The sequence below is a fragment of the Pyrus communis genome, chromosome 1 (genome assembly GCF_041283825.1).
Source record: "Pyrus communis isolate YQ-2024b chromosome 1, ASM4128382v1, whole genome shotgun sequence".
Taxonomy (NCBI): Eukaryota; Viridiplantae; Streptophyta; class Magnoliopsida; order Rosales; family Rosaceae; genus Pyrus; species Pyrus communis.
The window spans coordinates 14,112,481-14,131,529 of NC_142565.1; the positions used below are offsets into that span (position 1 = coordinate 14,112,481).

The following is a 19,049-nucleotide window of genomic DNA, read 5'->3' on the forward strand; positions in this document are numbered from 1 at the left end:
CCCCACAATAGTTGAGTTTACGGTTTAGGGGTCAAACAAATATAAGTAGAATTTTGTGCCAGTACCGATTATTCAATTATCATCAACCTCTTAACAAACTCGCATCAAATCTACTCAAACAAATAATCATGAAAAAAGGCTGTGGAAAATTCATGTTGAGCAGGACTTACCTCTACCACAATCAAACACAGCTTTCCTATCTTCATCCTTCTGAAAAGATCTCTACAACATTTATAAATCAGGTCAGTCAATTTAAATTCCGCTCCTCCCTTTCTATTATTAAGTTGTTGCTGGAATAGGAATTTACATTTATTGATCATTAACTATACCACATTATTTCATATATGTTAACACATAAGAATAGGGAACTCGTACAGTTACTACTTTACATGCTAGAACAACTGTATTGCCCTTTTGTAATTCACTCATCACTGGGACAAGATTCGAGAAACTGTCTTATTTTCAGTCGTTCCTCTGTTGTAAGTTGAGGATCATCACCAGTCATCCTCTTCCGTATGGCCGCACTAGCACTGTTAGGATCCTCCTCAACAACCTGCACGAGAAGCTCAGCCAATGAGAAGAAAATTGGTGCGACCTGAACAATTAAAATCCATTCATGCGATCAAAGTTTCTAATCCCACAAAGTAAGCAGCAACTTTATAAAACTTCCTTTCCAATTTCCCCGAAACATATCTGGCATTATTTAACAAAGAAAGAAAGATATCTGGCATATTCTTGATGCCCAGTGGCCAAATTGCTTCCTTATACAAAAAAATTATGTGCAGACAAAATTTTCCAAAACAAAGCCCTGAAGGGCATTATATCTTAAGATTTTACCGTTTTCTTCCTGCCTCCAATAGGCAAAAGAACCTCAAGATTGTTTTATAAAGGAATATATATCTATATTTTCCTTTTAGATTATTTAATTATGTACAAAGACTCAAAGCTGAACCTTACATGAACATAATTGTTGACATGGCCATCCTTGTTGGGAGAGGTGAAAGGCTCGTGCTTATTGTGCGTCCATCCACCATCAATAATGTATTTATATTCATATCGTCCTTCCTGTAAAGCATAAGTTCATTTTAATAAGCTGGTCGATGAATAAAACATTCAAAGTTTGAATGTTATGAAAACCAATGCTGAACCTGAAAGACCAAACATAAGCAAATTTTTTATTCAGAAAAATCCTCACCGGCAATTTCCTCTTGAGAAACCATGAACCCTGTTTGTCATTAAACTCTAAAGGAATCCTCTGGACAAGCATCACAAGCGAAAGTCACAGATTGAAATGAACACAAACCGTAAAATATGTATCAGTATCACTATCACCAGAATTCCAACAGTTGAAATTATAAGATCTTAAGCATTCAAAATCACTATGTTTCATTTATCCTCAATAAACATAGAAGTAAAATGGAAAACTTCTTGGCCATTGCTCAAAGAAGAAGCAACTACTTTTTCACCGCACTATTCAAGTCAACAGCAGTTCTGTTCTTATGATGTTTGAACAAAAACTTCAATATGTCTATGCTTTTTCATGTCCAATCCCATATAATCTTCTTCAACATCTTGATGATATGTATTGTTAATTATTCAAATTTAATGGATTGCTTGCTCAAATCGAACCAAAGTTTTACGCACAGGCACATAATAGATTGATAAGAACATCATGAGCCATCACTGGCTCTCCTGTCATCAGGTCACCAACTTCCTTGACCTTCCCGCACAGAACAATCAATCAATCTAATGTATGTGCACCACAATGACATATTATGTCTTGTAGTGACCCAAGATGAGTTTAATCGTAACATCTGTATCCTATCTAATAAGCCGCGACTTGGACCTTTACAAATAGGGATTAAATTCTTTTACTAGGACATGCAAATCTGCTTTGAACAATATGTTGCAACAGCTCTACTTGTTTCTAGGTCATTTGGAGAACCACATGCTTTCTTAAGGTGCGAGCATCTCTATACATGATTATATACATATACTCTTCTTATAAGACTAATCTTCCCCATCATCTCTATCACATTATCTTGAAAAATGAGCATCGGAAAAGCAATACCCAAGAGTCAGTCCAAAACAGTCCATACCATACTACGCATTTAGAGATAGAAAGCACTATACATTAAAACCACAATTTGAGGCTATAGCAAGAATAGAAGTCTGCCGCTAAGGTTGAAATAAAAAAGATTACTACCTGATCCCATCCAATATCAAGTCCAGAGATTTCCACTGTAGAGCAATTATCACCTCCCCAAGTCAACGTGACAACCTTTTTTGTCATGCCTGTAAGCTTTATACGAGAAGATATGTGACATGTGGATTTTTAATAACTTCCTCTTTACATAACAAAAGAAGACAGATATCAGATCAAATGAACTTAAACTGTTTCAGAGATAGATGGAGATGGTAAATTAGCGAAAAATCTAAAGTCTCGGTGCTAATTGTTAAAAAAATTCTTTGGGTGGCAAATGCACATAACCCGAAAGTCCGGGTGGCTTGTGCAAATTTCAATAAAAAAACAGAAGAAAGGGAAACTATCCACCCTCAGTAATTCATATTACTAATGAATTCAAGCATTAATAAATGAAAACAATCACCAGCATGCATTTACCACCTGGCAATTTTGGCAAGATTTTTTCATTAAGGAATGGATCTATTACTGTATTGCGGTTGAATACTGCTCTAATTTCTAAACTTTCTATTAAATAGATAGTCACCATGCACCCTGAAACTTTTACAATATCATCATATTTTCAAGTTGAAAATTGATACATGTGAAAAACTGGTAACATGTAAAGACGACTTAAGCAATTATTTATATAAAATAGCATTAAAGAAAAAAATACTCACAATATCTGCAGTAGCATTTTTTATAGCATCCAGTTTTGGGAAGCACGGACGTTTTCTCTGCATTAAATCCATAGAAAGATACTTCTGAGACGTTATGAAGTTCCAGATTAATTCATGCAGTACAGCGGCTTAGCTGTCATATCATTGATTCAAACTTTCTGAATCTTTTTTCTTCTGAAAATAGCAATGTCTTACAACTACATAAAACTCATTAATGATTTTAAAGCTTGACATGCAAGGTTCTCTCAAAGATTTGTGAATACAAAACTAAACTTCTAGGATTTTCATTTTCACTAAATAAAATGCACAGGAGCTCTTTTACCAAAAAGATATGTTGTATTGAATTATTGATAAATTCCACATCAGAATGAGTAAAAAAAAAGGTTACCATAAGTAAATTGACAGCATCTGTAAGTTTGTATCCCAGTACCCAGAACATGTAAGCCAACTGCCATCATAACAACATTCAAGAACAACGTTAAAATGAGATAACCAACACACCAGACTGATCTGTGTAATGGACAATTCAATAAGTATATATGAAATGAAAGACAATGCAAGCTGTATATTAAAAAAATTGATGTTACTAACAGTTCTCATTGTTTTTTCTTACTTTCAAAGACTTATTTGGATATGCATTTATTTGTGTATGCCTGTCTATTGTTGCTGGCTTCATATGATTTAAATGATTTTCTAACAAATTTACTAAATTCTTGACTGTGTAGGTTAAATGTTTCGCATTTAACATTAAAATAATACCACATCTCCCCCTACATAGGGAATTACTAATGAGTGTGTTTCCCAGACCTGGCAGTTTCTTGAGGTATCTTGAGAGACTGTAAAGACAACTGAAAAAATTTCTTCGCAGGATTGGAAGCATCTGTCAAGAGGGCTCAAAAACTGCCAGGTCTGCGGATGGTCTAAAGAAAAAAGAAAATTTTTAGCTGCAGGGAAATATGAGACCCCATGCGGAAAACACACGTCACATGGGTTCACTAAAATACAAGAAACTAAAATAGTCCCACATTTTCTCCTTGTCTAAACAGTATGAGCTTTCCCTTGTACGTAATCTACTAACATATGTTTTGGCTTTGACAAAAAACTATTCCTACGTTTTAGGTTAATTTACTAAAACCTTTCCCCCTTGTTCATTTTTCCTGGTCCACTTACTAATAGTAAACCTTGGACGTCAAACAGGTTCATTTTAATTCGTATTGAACTAAATACAATTGCATTAATTCTGGCTGAAAAAAAAAAAAAAAGCCGCAAAGTACTAAACACAAACATAAATGGTCATGGATGAAAATACGCATATCAAAAGCACAAACGCATAACACTATTTTATAAGTAATAAGAAATTGATAGGCGGGTGGGTGAGCTTCCATGTGAATGGTTAAATCCATTAGTTCCATAAGGTGTCTGCTATTTTACGCAAACATTGGGAAGAATAACATTATTTTTAAATACACCATTAACAACATACCACAGCTGCAGGAGCCCTTCCAAGTCCAGCAGTGCAATGCACATAAGTGACACCTCCATTTTGATTTATGGCGTTATATAATTTGCTAAGGACAACAGGAAGCCGGAGACGTAGATCATATGAATCAAAGTCCCTGCAACATCAAACATTACCCGGCTGAATATATGAAGCAACTATACATGTATTGTGTCATGTGTGCTAATGTACATGCTCATCCAGACACAGACTCTCCCCCAGAGAGGGACAGAGAAGCACAGACAGACGAATAATTAGTAAATTTCTAATGAAAAAAAACTGTATGTGAAAGTTCATAAGCTGGTTATTGATATTGCTCTCCAAACAACTAAAATGATCATTCGATATGATTGGCATGGATAGAATTGGGAAATAGAAACTTAAGTTAACTGCTTCTACTTTTCAGTAATGAGAGACAAACTATCATGCTTCAATGTCAGAAATTCATCCAGAAAACGAACAACAATAAGAGAAACACCAAAAATTTTCAAATAACTGACCTTATTTCAGCACGCAAGTGCTCAATGTCATCAAATGTTTTGACATACTCTTGAATGGCACCAATGTCAACACTAAAATATCTGGAAGTTTTAATTAAGGAAATTAATGTTTAATTTTCCTCTAAATAAACTTAAATTGTGACAGTTGCCTCAAATGGCCAACACATTACAAATATTACCTCATGCCTAATGAAGTGAGTCAAGTGAATTTTTTTCCAGTAATGAGTTTATGGCAAAAGAAAACTTCGAAGACAAAATATTCAGGATACTCCAAATCTGAATCTTGTTGCAAGCAAAATATAGTCTTCACGCCGATGCTTCGAAGTTTGTCAACATCTTTAGGAGTCTGGTTATAAGTAAAACGAAATACTCGGTCTAGGAAACTTTAACAATGGATAAAAGTTGTTACTATGACCAGTTATAAAAACAATGATCACCTGTAGGCAAGACCCCACAATCAAGTCTGGAAGTATGAAGTTGTAGTTTATACCTAGCTCATGCCTATAGGTCAAGACTGCATCAAGATTATATGAGAAATTGTTAGCTATAATGACAGAAACAAAGTAACAATAAAAATGTAACACCGAAAGAAATCAATCTAAATTCTAAACACTGTGCACACCCTCCAAACCAGATTCCAACACTGAAAAATCCTACAATTTCATATCTTGTTTCTCAGTGTACGAGCCATTCCTATGAAAACTTCAAGCATTTTAACTTACCAGCACCCATGGCTTCTGTCATGTTATTACTATATATCTCAGACTTTTCCTCTTTCGCTTCAGCACCACTTGTCTCAGCACTAGAGGTGGAACCAGAAATTGCCTACAGAATCACACCAAGTAGCATGATCGACGACAGATACGAGACAACATGTCTCACAAATTGAACAACCAATTGAATGAAGGCATGCATACTGCTCATCCCCAATTACCCTACAGAAAAACACATAGATCCACAGAAACTACTTAACATAATTGGGCCATCACAGTCAAATGATATTGTGCCAAAAGACTTATATCCTATCATGCACTATGTCACCCATTGATGCTTATCAATGAGCATAATTCATACCCTACCAAGTACTATGTCATTACTAGGAGATACAAATTATGGTCCAAAGGCCTATATCATATGCGGGTTAATATCTTAGCACGTCAACAATGAATCCATTATCCACTTCTCCTAAACCATGACAATTTACCACTGACTTTAGAAGCTTAAACCAGTAACACAAGGCTGTTAATTCATTTCAAATTATCTTCTGAGAAACACCGAACCCCAAATTCGGAAAATGATACAGCTGAAGTAATTTCAATTACAAATGACACAAAATGCATTCATAACTGCTTCCATCTCCCAGACTTAATTTTCATTAACACAAGAAAAAAATAGACAGAAAAACTACCCAAAACAGAAACCAACCCAATAAAATAAAAAAAAAGACAAGTTTATAAGATCCAAGCATGAAAAAATCACAGAAGCTTTCAAAAATTCTTAATTTACCTTGACGGCCATGCTTCCGGGTAGATCGATGCAGCTCATTGTTCCCTGCACTTGAGTGAGAGAAGTTGGTAAAATCTGCAAAACATTCCGTACCACGCCTGCATACGCAGATTATATGTAATGGGGGAGAAAGATGATCATACCAGAGTTGCTATATAGAAGGAAGGCCTCCTGGGACTGCTTCCGAAGCTCCGGAGAGGCAAAACAGGGGATCTGAAATTTGGAAAAAATTGAAATGAAAAAAGATTCATTAATCGGTGAATGTTTATGGAATATGTGTGTAGGGAAATGGATGAGAGACCCTGTGAGAATCTGGAGACAGTTCATCTCTGATCACAGCAATAAAAAAGATAGATCTTCTTTCGATCTTAGAGAGAGAGGAGGGAGAGAGAGCTCGGTGTTCCAACTGACGACATATTGTTGTGTTTGGGTTTATATAGATGTTTGCTTGGCGGAAGAAAAAGGGAGAGAATGCCCATTTCCGAGATTCTCAAAAGTGCCACTATCTGAAAATCAATCACGTATTCAATTGAAAATTTGAAAGTTTTTAATAGATTTATAAATTCATGCAGTTTAAAGGAGTTTAATTGGTTTATAGAGATTTCATAAAAAAATTTGATTCAATTTTCTCGAAATCTCAGGAGAGATGAGACATTTGTGAATACTTAAATTGCACTAGGGAATCTCTTCAGTTCTCTCGAATTCCTAAACTTTTTACAATTCTTTAAAATAAATTTCTAATTGAATACACCTGGAATGTTATAAACTTCTTTGAAGTCATAATTGAATAAACCTGGATTTTTAAGGAATTTAATAAATTATCTTAAAATCCTGATTGAATACACGTTGAATTTCTGAGAATTACTTAAAATCCTGATTAAATACCCCTAAATTCATTAAAAGAATTAAAATCCTTCAAATTCTCAATTAAATACACCCTTATTAAGTAGAGACTATTTCAGCCCAAACCCAAGATTTCAGGCCTAAATAGTAACCTTTTTGTCTTTTGGTGTTTGCATCATTCCCCGTTAGTCGCAGACATGCATTATTAATAAACGATGTTCAACCATCTTCGCTCTTAATAACTTTAGTACATATTATGATGGACTTCGAGTCATGGGAGGCCCAAGGTATTCGAACTATTAAGCCTAGTCTCTAATATTATCCTTTTGTATTTCTTTTTTGGTTTGCTACGTGTTGTAATCACTGTATTAGTGGTCTCGTAGGGTAAGAGTAGGTTCTCACGTATTTAGAACCCTAGCTACAGTTTTTTGGCATATGAATGAAGAAGAGTATTTTCTTATTTCCTTTCCTTTTCCTGCGTATTTCATTTTCTTCCTGCTACAACATTGTTGTGAGCCCATCAATTAGTTTTCAGAGCCTCCTTCGCCATGGGTAAGAGGGCTGCCACAGTAGAGCCTTCTTCCTCTGTGGAGGTTTTCCTAGACCCAAATCAGGAAATTTCAGACTCCTTAGCAACCTTGGTGGCTCGACAAGACGGTTTCCAAACGAAAATCGCTAATATCCATTAGCTATTGTCTATGCAAATAGCCCAACACTCGACCTTTCAATTTGCCATCTTGGAGGAGCTTCTGCTTCTTCATGCTAGCGTAGGAGCTCCAGTAGTGACGAGAACCAATTTTCGGTTTGCCTCAGCGGGTCCTGCTCCATAAATTGGAGGTGTTCAAGCTTTTGGGTTACAATTATATAAACCAATATATATCATTGATGATCATCACTTTGTAATTCCACAATTCTCTATATCCATTGTATTCAAAATAGATATTTGTCATTGGGTACCCATGCCCTTACTTGGATTTTATTATTTTCTTAAGCTCTTTTATCTCTAATAAGACTTTTGCTCGAACAAAACTTGGGTAGCAGTTGTTAACCAGGATGCGGTTTACTAGGGCATTGGAGGTTTGTATTTTGATGAAGAAGGCATCGACATGGGGCAAGTTGACATCTTCCAAGTCTCGGTTTGAGAACATCAAGATATTGGAATCGATGGCTAGTGGCTTGTTGATGGAAGCCACCATTTTTGGCTTCTTGCAAGCTGCCTTTCTTTCTCTCCAGGTATTTCCAAGTATTCTTGCTTGCCATATGTGTAATTAACTCTACAAAATGTTTTCTACCTTGGGCACAAGACAAGGTGGAGACCCAAAAGCCTTTTGGGTTTCCTGCAATGTTCTTCTAGGGTAAGAGGTTGAGGCGATTCTTTAGAGGTCAGATCAATTACTTTTGTCCTTCAGGTAGCCAATTCTTTGAAATAGGAAATAGCTTCCTTTAAGTTTTCAATGCACGCTTTCATGTTGGCAAGTCGAGTGGGTTCTATAACCAGCGGGCTTTGTCGAACGCTTTCCAGAGACAGACAGATTTCCATGACGTTCTCCTACATCTCATTTATAACGGTGACCCCATCGTACTATTGGTGGCCATTGCCATGGAAGATGACAAAGCTGATGTTGTTAATTGAACTCTCATACATGTCAATGGGTAAACTGATCTGGCCGACAGGAATAAGAGTTCACTCTCAATGAAAGCACTAATTGTTGGAACCAAAATTCGCGCACTGTGAGTGGTGGGTGTGTACAAACTCGAGCAACCTGCAAAACAGTAAACATCTGTGAGCAAGCCTAAGACCAAGAGGGGTATGCTGACCAAAGGCTCCGATAATCAAGTTAGTGAATGAGTTTAGACTCAAGCAGTAAGTAGGAAAATTCAAGTGTTTAGACTACGTTACCAGAGATGAACCCTAGATGGGTGTATTCATATCGTGGGAGATAGACCTTTTTAGGATAGAATCCTCGTTCTAAGCTAGGAGGAATCCTAGAGAATGTTTAGGAGTAGATATTGCACCCTCTTAAAAGTTGTGATTATTTGTAGTGCACACCAATATCCTTAGATTGTAGGAACTCGAAGACTTAAAGGATCTGATTGTGTTCATATTCAGATCAAATCGTGCATTTTGCGGAATAAGTATGATCATCCAACAGTGTTGTAAGGACTCTGTCTATTGCCCTGGAATAAGGTGATGGTGACATTGCTACTCCTTCTGATACACCTGATAGGGAACTTACCACACACACAAACGGGTTAAAAACTCCTATGATACTTGCAAGAATGACAAGGATATTGTAGTATCAATGGTTTTCGCAAGGTCGTTCTCCATAGGGATTATTAAATAAATCGAAGCAAACCAAATTCCAATTATATATTGTGAAGCAAAAAGTTGAGATGATTGATTTTTATGACCTACTTAAATTAAAATGAATTTATTTAATAAAAATAAACTAATTTGCAATATTAAAGATGAAGGGGAAAGAAACTGTTTTGGAAAAATCAAATTAAAAAAGCACTAGGGTTCCACCATCACCTAGCAATCCTATGTATTTTTACCAATTACTTATGATCTACACATGCCATTTTGAAGGTTAGTTTTTCCTAATTTATATTCTACTTGGAACCTCCAACATAGAACGTATATCTAACATGCAACCCATTTGGACGTTCGGAGCAAATCTGAACATGAGAGACTCATTATGCTTTATGAAAACCCTTTGAAAAACCATGCAACCCTTAGGATGTGGTGTTCATCCTAAGTGAAATTACAATTATTAATCACAAGAAAGCCAACACCAATTTTAGGGAACCTTCCGACCACAATTGAATCAAATTACTTTTCTAAAGATCCTAATGTGATCAAGCATTAAGACAATTAGATAATTTTAATCATGGTGGTTAATAATTCAAAGTGTGCATGCAATCAATCATAAGCAATTAAATAAAAATTATATATTCATGCTAAGGCTCAAGGCTTTGCCATAGCATAAAGAATTAGTTACGCATATTCATAATTGAAATCATAGAAAATATTATTAAGAATAAAAGGAATGAAAACACTTTAAAGTAGAAAATCTTCAAGAACCCTAGCAATTACTTTCTGTCTCCAAAGTTGCATAATAATAAGCGTAGCCAAAAAGTGAGAACGGCAAAGCAATATATTTGCTAAGCCATCGCACAAACCCTAAAACATAGGTTCTTTATTCCAACTAGGAAACTAAATAATAATAAAATATCTTAGAAAATAAAGCCCTAATTAAACTAGGAGAATCTGCCAAGTACTTGTCCAACCACGTTTTAGCCTCAAATATCCTCCAAATCTGGCTCAAGATAGCTTGTTTTAAAGATCAAGACGTTCTGAACACTTCTCTAGAAGGTCACAAAACCATCCGAAGTCATATTGGGCTCCAAAAACGCAAGTCAAGCCCAAAACGTCACTATTCCAGCACCACACATTGCTCATTTATTTTATCGCCAGAAAATAACTGCTTGGTGGAAAAATCTGATATTTTGATACAATCAAGCCAAGTGACTCACGAATGTCCTCCAACTAGAATTGCTCCAAAATTCATCCATTTGATAACGTTTTGCTCCAGAGGAAGTCGAATGTCCTATATTAGAAATACAATTCAAAGTATCAAAATTCTTCCAAAATATCAACCAAAATATACTAAAAATAGGGTTAAATATATAATATAAAATTGACTCATCAACAGCTTTGCACGGAGCTGGTGAATCTATGACCGGACTTCTAAATGGATAAGCCTTACTCTAACCCTAGAAAATAATGGTTCCACACCAAGCATAATCACTCCTAGATTGCATATGGTCTCCCATCACGGATATACCAAGCAAAGCCATATGCATAATCTAACCGTGTAAGCAGTGATCACCCATCGCGAATATTCCAAGCATGATCACCCCTAAATACGTATGGTCCCCATCGCAAATATGTCAAGTAGGACCATCCACCATTGTTTCATGGTGTAGTCGCATCATCACACATTATACCTAATACAACAACACCTATGATTTACAACTTGAGCACATATACTATTAATTTCACATAGCAACTAAATATCTTGTCATACAGACATACAAGTTCTACACAACACTTCTAATAGGGTTCTAGGCTCATATATTCATACAAGTAATCATACATATCATTTATATCATCTAGAAGTTCAATAAACACGTATACCACATCAAGGTGCCACTTGCACATAAACCAAGGTGCACATCCCCATGATTGCCCGCTGACTGGAGTAAGTCTGCTAAACTTTATCGGGTCTCTAGTAATACTAGTTTCAGTATTTAGGAACAACTCGGAACATTTTGACCAAAAGTCAACCCGTGGTCAATGTGGTCAACGGTATGATCAACAACCCTAATAATCCAATTTGGAAGATTTGTATGTTGAAATTACAATCTATAAGTTTCTAAGGTCCTCAAATATTATGTGTAACAACATATTATAATTTCATGACAATCCAATGGTCGATCGTAGGATCAACAACCTTAGTAATCCAATCCAGAAAATTCGTACATTGGATTTCCGATCCGTAAGTTCCTAAGGTCCTTAAAACATATGAACAACAACGTTCTACAAATTGACAACGCCAATCATACAAACTAGTAATGGTCCAATTTGAACTACACCAAACAATGGAATCTAGGGAGACCAAACTAGACATAGGTTCACAAGGTCACTAGAAGGTCTATAGTGCTTAAATAACACATTAAAGTAGGTCACACACTGCCACGTGCGGTGATAGCCATGGCGGAGAGTTTGAGAAACCCGGATTTTCGACGTTTGTAATCGATTGGATCTCCTACCAACTACCATTAGAATAAAAAAAAACATACCACCATACTCATAAAATGGAGAATCGGTTCAATTGATTTTCTTGTAGAAACATTTAAATAAACAAGTTTGAATGTGTTAAAATCTTGAACACATGTGCTCTACAAATCATGTAATTCAATAACTTTGTCAATCTTTGTTTTATCCTTTGTAAATGCAGTATCCACCCTTTTCTTTTAGAGGGTGGGTTCGGTTCGTTTTGGTTTTTTGCCAAAATCGAAAATCAAATGGAAGTCATTGTTTGGTTCGGTTTCCTCAGTTCAATTTCGGCTTGCTTTAGTGTTTTTTTTTTTTTTTTTAATTAACATTTCAAATTTTCAACATATATATATTTTTTAAATTCAAAGTTAACATTCTAACTAGAATCATAATAAAATAAACGTTTCAAGTTCAAGTCTTCCACACTTAAAATAAACATTCCAAGTTCAAATCTTCTAAAGTCCAAACTTAAACTATACATCAAAGTTCAAGTCTTCTAACTTAAAACAAAAAACCAAAGTTCAAGTCTTCCACACTTAATATAAAAAATCCAAAGTCATAGCTTCAAATAAATATTCTGAATTAAAATAAACATTTCAACTAGAAAATTTCAAATAAACATTAAAGTTCAATGTCTTTCACACTTCTTCAAGTCCTCAAGTTCAACACTTCAACACCTAACCATTTCAAGCTTGAATTAGAGTTTGCTTGCTAATACTTAGGCAGCCTAGGGGGCAACATAGCACCTTTTTTCTTTTTTTCAATTTCCACTTGTCATTTCTACATACAATAAAAAAAGAAAGAACATATAATTAAAACATTATTCTAAAATAATCTGACAAAATCAAATAATTCATACAATAAATAAGATTACCTATCTCAACTTCTTTACAAAACTCAATCTTCTCAATAATTGACTCATGATGTAATGCAACATGGATAGACCTAAGCTAATTTTGGGTACATATCAAAGCCCCCACCATTTTTGGACTTAAAGAACTACGATATAGATCAATTATCCATCCACGTGTACTAAAGGAGGATCCGAAACAACGGTTGATACACGAATAGCTAAAAATCTCTCTTGCAACATGTGCCAAAATAGGATATTTAGATACCCATTCACCCTCCACCAATTCAATATATCAAAATTGGCCGAATCAGATTAATGATCTCTGTGGTGATAGGGTATTTGGAAGACAACCCTATGGTAAAAAAAAATTAGAATTTATACCCTTGTGGTGAAGATTACTAGCAAATTTAACTCAAAAGAGATATTTATGTTAAATCTCTATTCAATGTGGGGATAAAAATGTCCAACCGTACTCGTTGGTCTTTTTCTCTCTTTCAATCTCTGTGCCTTCATCTCTTTTCCTCTCACTCTCTCTCTCTCTATGTGATTATGCCTCCCATCCCGCGACCTATTCTCCTCTACCGTCCCCTCCTAAACATTTACCTAATTTCTTAGTGGAAAAAACAATGGAAAAAAAAAAAGACATTGGAAGGTGACACCCAACAAAAGGCTTCCCTACACCATCTTCTCCCCACATGACAGTTGAAGATGAGGCCTTCCTTGTTCTTCTACCACCAAACACAACCCCTTCCCATCACTTTTTTCCAACATACACCTCCCTTCTTAATTCATGTCTCATCCCTTATCTTGTGCACCTTCCCTTCCCAATTTCCATTAAATCATATGCTTCTCCACCTAACCTATTTCCCCAAATTTGGAGTTTTTGAGAGCTGTGGGATTCTTCAGGTATTGATGAATCTTCTCTCTCTTTGCTAGAAGCCAATTAGACGCGGCAATATGGAGGGACTCGACAAAGGCTTTGTCGGAATCGTCGGCGCTGCAAATGTCGGAGGCAGAGGAGGAGGATCAAGCCATTCGCAGTTCACCTATGTACTTCTAAACATTCACAGAAATTATATGAAATATTCAATTTATAAACATTTGTGGAGATGTCAATCTTATACACACACACACACACACAATAGAAAGGAAAAGACCTACTTACCTCAGGTCCGCGCTACAACTCCTAAGCACGAATATCGAGACGTCATGAACGATCCTCACTTAGAACAATTATTTAGTCACATCTCAGAACTCTTATTCATAGAACCTGTAATTTACATAAAACACATTCCAAGGACGTTCTAGAATGATTTGAGATCCATTGACCAAAAATTAACCTTCAGTCAAAGATCAACGGTAGGGTCCACGACCCTACGTAACTTAATCCGGGAGATCCGCATTTTGGATTTCCAATCCGAAACTTCTAAAGATCCACATTATACTTCTAGAAAATAATACTAAAGTTTCATTACGATCCAACAGTTGGATCTCCACTAATTGCCAATTCAAGTGGCGGTCAACGTTTTATTTCACGAACTTACAAATCCAATTTGGGAGGATCCGAATGTCAGATTTCCAATCTGTAAGTTACTAATATCCTCAAATATTACATACCATAATGTATTAAAATTTGGTGATGATCTAACGGTCGGATCATCAATTCATGCAAGGACCTCTTAATGGCCAACTAGGTGGTCAACTATGAAACTATATTAAACATCATAATTTCACTAAACGGATGTCCAATATGGAATCGGGGCTTCAAAATTAGCCTAGGAAGGTCAGGTGGAGTCTCGGCACATGCGCCACCACGGTTCGCCGGAAAATTTCACTATTTCTAAAAATTCTCAAATTTCACAAAAATAAAGATTTCAAAGAGAGGAACAACTTCCATACCTGCCATGAAGTCCAAAAGTGGACAGAAGATAGTCAATTTTGCCCACGAAGCCGGCGGGTGCCTAAAGCTTCTCGGTGTCAATTCGTCTTCTACAGTGGTCCAACGGGGTCAAGGTTGGTTGAGTTTTGCTCCTGGGATGATGGGCTACAAAGCCCAAGTGGTGGCATCGGCCATCGCTTTGCCGATTTGCCGAAAAATCGAAAAGAGTGGCCGGAGCACTGTTGATTTCCATCGACTTTTGTGGCCTCCAACCGCCACATACCATGGTTAATCAAGGTGGTTCTTGGGTGAGTTATGTAGAAGGGAATGAAAGCTTCAAGATGGTGGTGGTGGCGTCGAAAAAACTCCACCGAAGTTGGCCGGAATCGGCCTTGGAAAATGGGTGGTCACGCTGGTTTGGGCAGGGGTGCACCGGGAGCTTCTCCATCTTTTTTTTTTTTTTTTTTCCTGATTGGCTCTCCCCTCTCTCCCTCAAATTCGGATTGGTTCCTTCTTAATGTGCCTAAAATCTGATTGGCCACTTTCCCACAAGGTGGGAATTCAAATAATTTATAACTAAACTTTAAATAATCATTTTCAAACATTCACAACCATACTGTTATAATCCGGACTCGCAAACGGCTTTCGCCTATGCGTTCACACCAACGAGTACCACAAGGACATGCTAAACGAATAAGTTATACGTCTCTCTAGGCGATGGTCAACGGAAGTCAAAGTCTTTGCCTCTAGGGCATTTTCGTAAACTCACACCATTAAAATTAATAAAAATGTAAAATTTGAGACGGGTTGTCACAAGGACTAGGTCGAATTAGTCTTTTTCTTTCTTTTTTTTTTTTTATTTTTTTTTATTTTTTTTTATTTTTTTCTTTTGCTAAAAGCACTTTTACAATTATAATTGAGAATTGTTATTGGCATTCCAAAAATCTCATTCTACACTCCAAACTTTCTATATTTGGAAAGAAAAATATATTTGTGAGGAGTGTCGAATGAGATTTTTGGAGTGCCAATAACACTTCCCTTATAATTTACCAAACAATTAATTAATTACTTTAGTTCATAGATATTTCTTCTCAAATCACAATAAAAACAGTTTTGAAAAAAACACAGCAATTGCAGATTAGTCCTAAAATGGGTTATTATGATGAAAGCAGTAGCATTGACCTTTAATGGGTTTTGGTATTTTTATTAATGAAACAAAATTGAAATCGTTGGGGGTTGGAAGTTAGGAAATACTAAAAACGGTGCAAGAAAAATTTCAGGCGCCAGCATATCTAATTGGTTGAAGCGTTGAGCTACTCACCTACATGCCCTTTACTCCTCATTTATTATTCTTCTTCCCATCGCTCTCTCGCTCTCTATAATTGCTGTCTAGGCTCGTAGATCTGCCATAGACATCAGTCATGGCGGTACCGTTATCCGCTCTCAGGCGCCTATACCTTTCCCTCTACAACTGGACTGTCTTCCTCGGATGGTACCCAGTCCCCACTCTCTCTCTCTCTCTCTCTCTCTCTCTCTCTCTCTCTCCCCAACTGGATTCGATTTGTGTTTCAGGTTTCAGGTACTGTATCTTGCTCTCAAGACTCTCAATGAATCCGGCCACCAACATGTCTACAGTGCCGTCGAACGCCCTCTGCTTCTCGCCCAATCCGCTGCCGTTTTGGAGGTTCTACTTCCACTACTCCCTCCACTTGCTTACTATTTATTTTTTGAATATTGGAGAATGTATTTTCACGTTTCATTTTTCTTGGGTTATTCTTTGAATTGGGTTTTGAAATGCTGGGATGGAGCAACAGATTCTTCATGGGCTAGTGGGTGAGTACCTTAGTTTCCTTTGTTTATATGTTAAAATTCAGCTGATTGAATTATATTTTGTGGGTTTTGTTAATTGTTAGTTCTCATATGGGATTGCATTTGATGCAGGTTTGGTGAGATCTCCAATAACAGCAACACTGCCGCAAATTGGTTCGAGATTGTATCTGACATGGGGAATCCTGTGGAGTTTTCCTGAGGTTCAAATGCAAATACAAAGTTTGGGGTTTAAATTTTTAGTAGCATTTTATTATACATGAAAGTTCATTTCTTTTGGATATTTAAGTAACAAGATGAAGCTTATTTGCTGCAGACTCGGAGTCATATGCTTGTTAGCTCTTTGGTCATCAGCTGGTCTATCACCGAGGCAAGTGTTATCCGATCTTCATTTCTTGCGCTTTTTGCTCTGTTCTGTGTTTGCATCTGTGTAAAAGTGTTATTATTGCAAGTATATGCACTTTTGTTTTCAAATTTTTGGTGCCTTAAGCAATCTGGGTCATTAAGTATTGTTCTAAACCATTGATCTCGCAATCTGATTTTGTCTGATAAAATGGCATGACCAAGTTTGTTTTGATTTGTTTTATCTGAGTGTGATGTCTCTTATCAGATTGTGGATAAAAGGAATTTTATTGTGGAATTGTAAGACTTGGCATTTTGGTTTAGATTGTGTATGAAGGGACCTTTTAATACCTAGGCTTTTAGCTTGATGAAATGATTTTAGTAAATCCTAGTTTCTTGCTTTAAGAACGAAAGAAATTTTTGTCTAAAGTTTGTCTTGAACTTTTGCTTCGAAAGCATGTAATAAGAGCAACTCAGTATGTATGTTTTCTGCTCCCAAATTACTTAGAAACCTCATATGCTAAGGCTCAAAAAATTTCTGGACGGAAATTTCTAATTTCTAATTTAAAATTTGTATGTCATAGCTGGCTTTTATAACAAGTTGGGTTTATACAGAATATTTGAAAATTCTCAGACAATTGCTTCTTTGTTTAACTTTCCAAAACACTTTCCAAATTCCTAACTTAAGGTAATACATACTGAAACCAGGCGTTGATTGCATTAATACATGCTGCCGTCTTAGGGTTTAAAGTGCGATATATATTAGACTAATTTCACTTGTGAAGCCAGTTAAATTCATGCTGCCGTCTGATGTTCATTGCATTAATACTTGCATCCTGATGCTGATTGCAATCATGTTGGCTTTTTCTTCAGTTGTAGGAGTGAACAAATTCAGATTCATTTGTTTGTAATTGCAGATTATTCGATACTCTTTCTTTGGTATGAAGGAGGCACTTGGTTTTGCACCTTCATGGCTCTTGTGGCTCAGGTAGTTCATCAGTTTTGTGATCATTGGATGTGACGGGAAGTAGTTTTAGTCCTGCGATTCATTCATTCATCATTATTTTGTATTCAATGCCATGCAGGTATAGCACCTTCATCTTGTTGTATCCAACTGGCATCACAAGTGAAGTTGGTCTAATATATATTGCCCTGCCACACATTAAGGTATCAAATTATATGATTCATAAAAGCAAAATCTTTCTTTGCTTTTTTGTTGAGGAGGGTGTTCCAAAAGGAGTGGTTTTCTGGGTTTTGCAAGTTAGGTGTGCTAGTCGTTTATTACTCATCTAATACATGCAACTTTGCACATCATCTTCTACTTGTCCACAGCAGCTACAAAGAGCGTATAGCGTAGTCTTTGAAAGTGTTTATTTATGTTCACCACTTATGTTCTTGTATTCACAGAACTCTGAGAAGTATTCTATAAGGATGCCAAACAAGTGGAACTTCTCTTTCGATTACTTCTATGCTGCAATTGTTGCACTAGGAATCTATGTCCCAGGTACGCATCTCTTTCACTGGCATATTTTAACCACACTTAAAACTATTTGGCCGGTTTTTGTTTATTTTCTGGTGGATTTATCTGTTGCAGGGAGTCCTCACATGTACGGGTATATGCTTGGACAGAGGAAGAAAGCTCTTGCAAAAGCCAAAGGGGAGTAGACAGCAACAAAGTTTCAATGTATTTCTCATCATGATTAATCATACGGTTTTGTGTGTAAGATGGAATTTTATTCTTAAAAAGGTTTTCAGCCAGAATCATTTTTGTTTTGACGAATTTCTTAACATGCTAACGAGACTAACTAATCATCCTGGTTAGCGCCGAACAAAAATTATTCGATCTTAACACGATAAACTTGTTTAGCCAAGATTCAGGTCACCATAAAGTTAAAAACAGGAATATATGTGGATGTATTTACAGAGATTTGCTGCTACGCGGTTAAAAGCAGGAAACTTGTTCCTCAAGGAAAGCGAAAAAAGAAAAAGGACTTTCAAAAGAAAAGAAAAATAAGGAGGGTGAATAAAACAGGAAAAGTAAAAGTAATTTCCAAGTTGGTAAAAAACGGGAAACTATTTTTGAAATTAGATTACAA

At 36.2% G+C, this 19,049-nt stretch overlaps 2 protein-coding genes across 2 annotated transcripts; one reads left to right on the forward strand and one right to left on the reverse strand.

Moving 5' to 3' along the window:
* Positions 1 to 247: 247 nt before the first annotated feature.
* LOC137720506 (phosphoglucan phosphatase DSP4, amyloplastic) lies at positions 248 to 6,864 on the reverse strand. The gene is made up of 14 exons (XM_068459583.2): positions 6,668 to 6,864; positions 6,510 to 6,579; positions 6,367 to 6,411; positions 5,583 to 5,685; positions 5,298 to 5,374; positions 5,130 to 5,206; positions 4,861 to 4,941; positions 4,346 to 4,478; positions 3,251 to 3,310; positions 2,863 to 2,919; positions 2,207 to 2,302; positions 1,196 to 1,255; positions 958 to 1,065; positions 248 to 553 (listed from the first exon to the last, which is right to left on the reverse strand). Exons 1-14 carry the CDS (start codon positions 6,691 to 6,693, stop codon positions 422 to 424), a joined length of 1,125 nt encoding a protein of 374 aa, XP_068315684.1. The 5' UTR covers positions 6,694 to 6,864; the 3' UTR covers positions 248 to 421.
* Positions 6,865 to 15,970: 9,106 nt separating this feature from the next.
* LOC137720461 (very-long-chain (3R)-3-hydroxyacyl-CoA dehydratase PASTICCINO 2A) lies at positions 15,971 to 18,714 on the forward strand. The gene is made up of 9 exons (XM_068459530.2): positions 15,971 to 16,276; positions 16,357 to 16,468; positions 16,599 to 16,617; positions 16,726 to 16,814; positions 16,928 to 16,981; positions 17,871 to 17,941; positions 18,039 to 18,120; positions 18,361 to 18,457; positions 18,548 to 18,714. Exons 1-9 carry the CDS (start codon positions 16,206 to 16,208, stop codon positions 18,616 to 18,618), a joined length of 666 nt encoding a protein of 221 aa, XP_068315631.1. The 5' UTR covers positions 15,971 to 16,205; the 3' UTR covers positions 18,619 to 18,714.
* Positions 18,715 to 19,049: the final 335 nt, after the last annotated feature.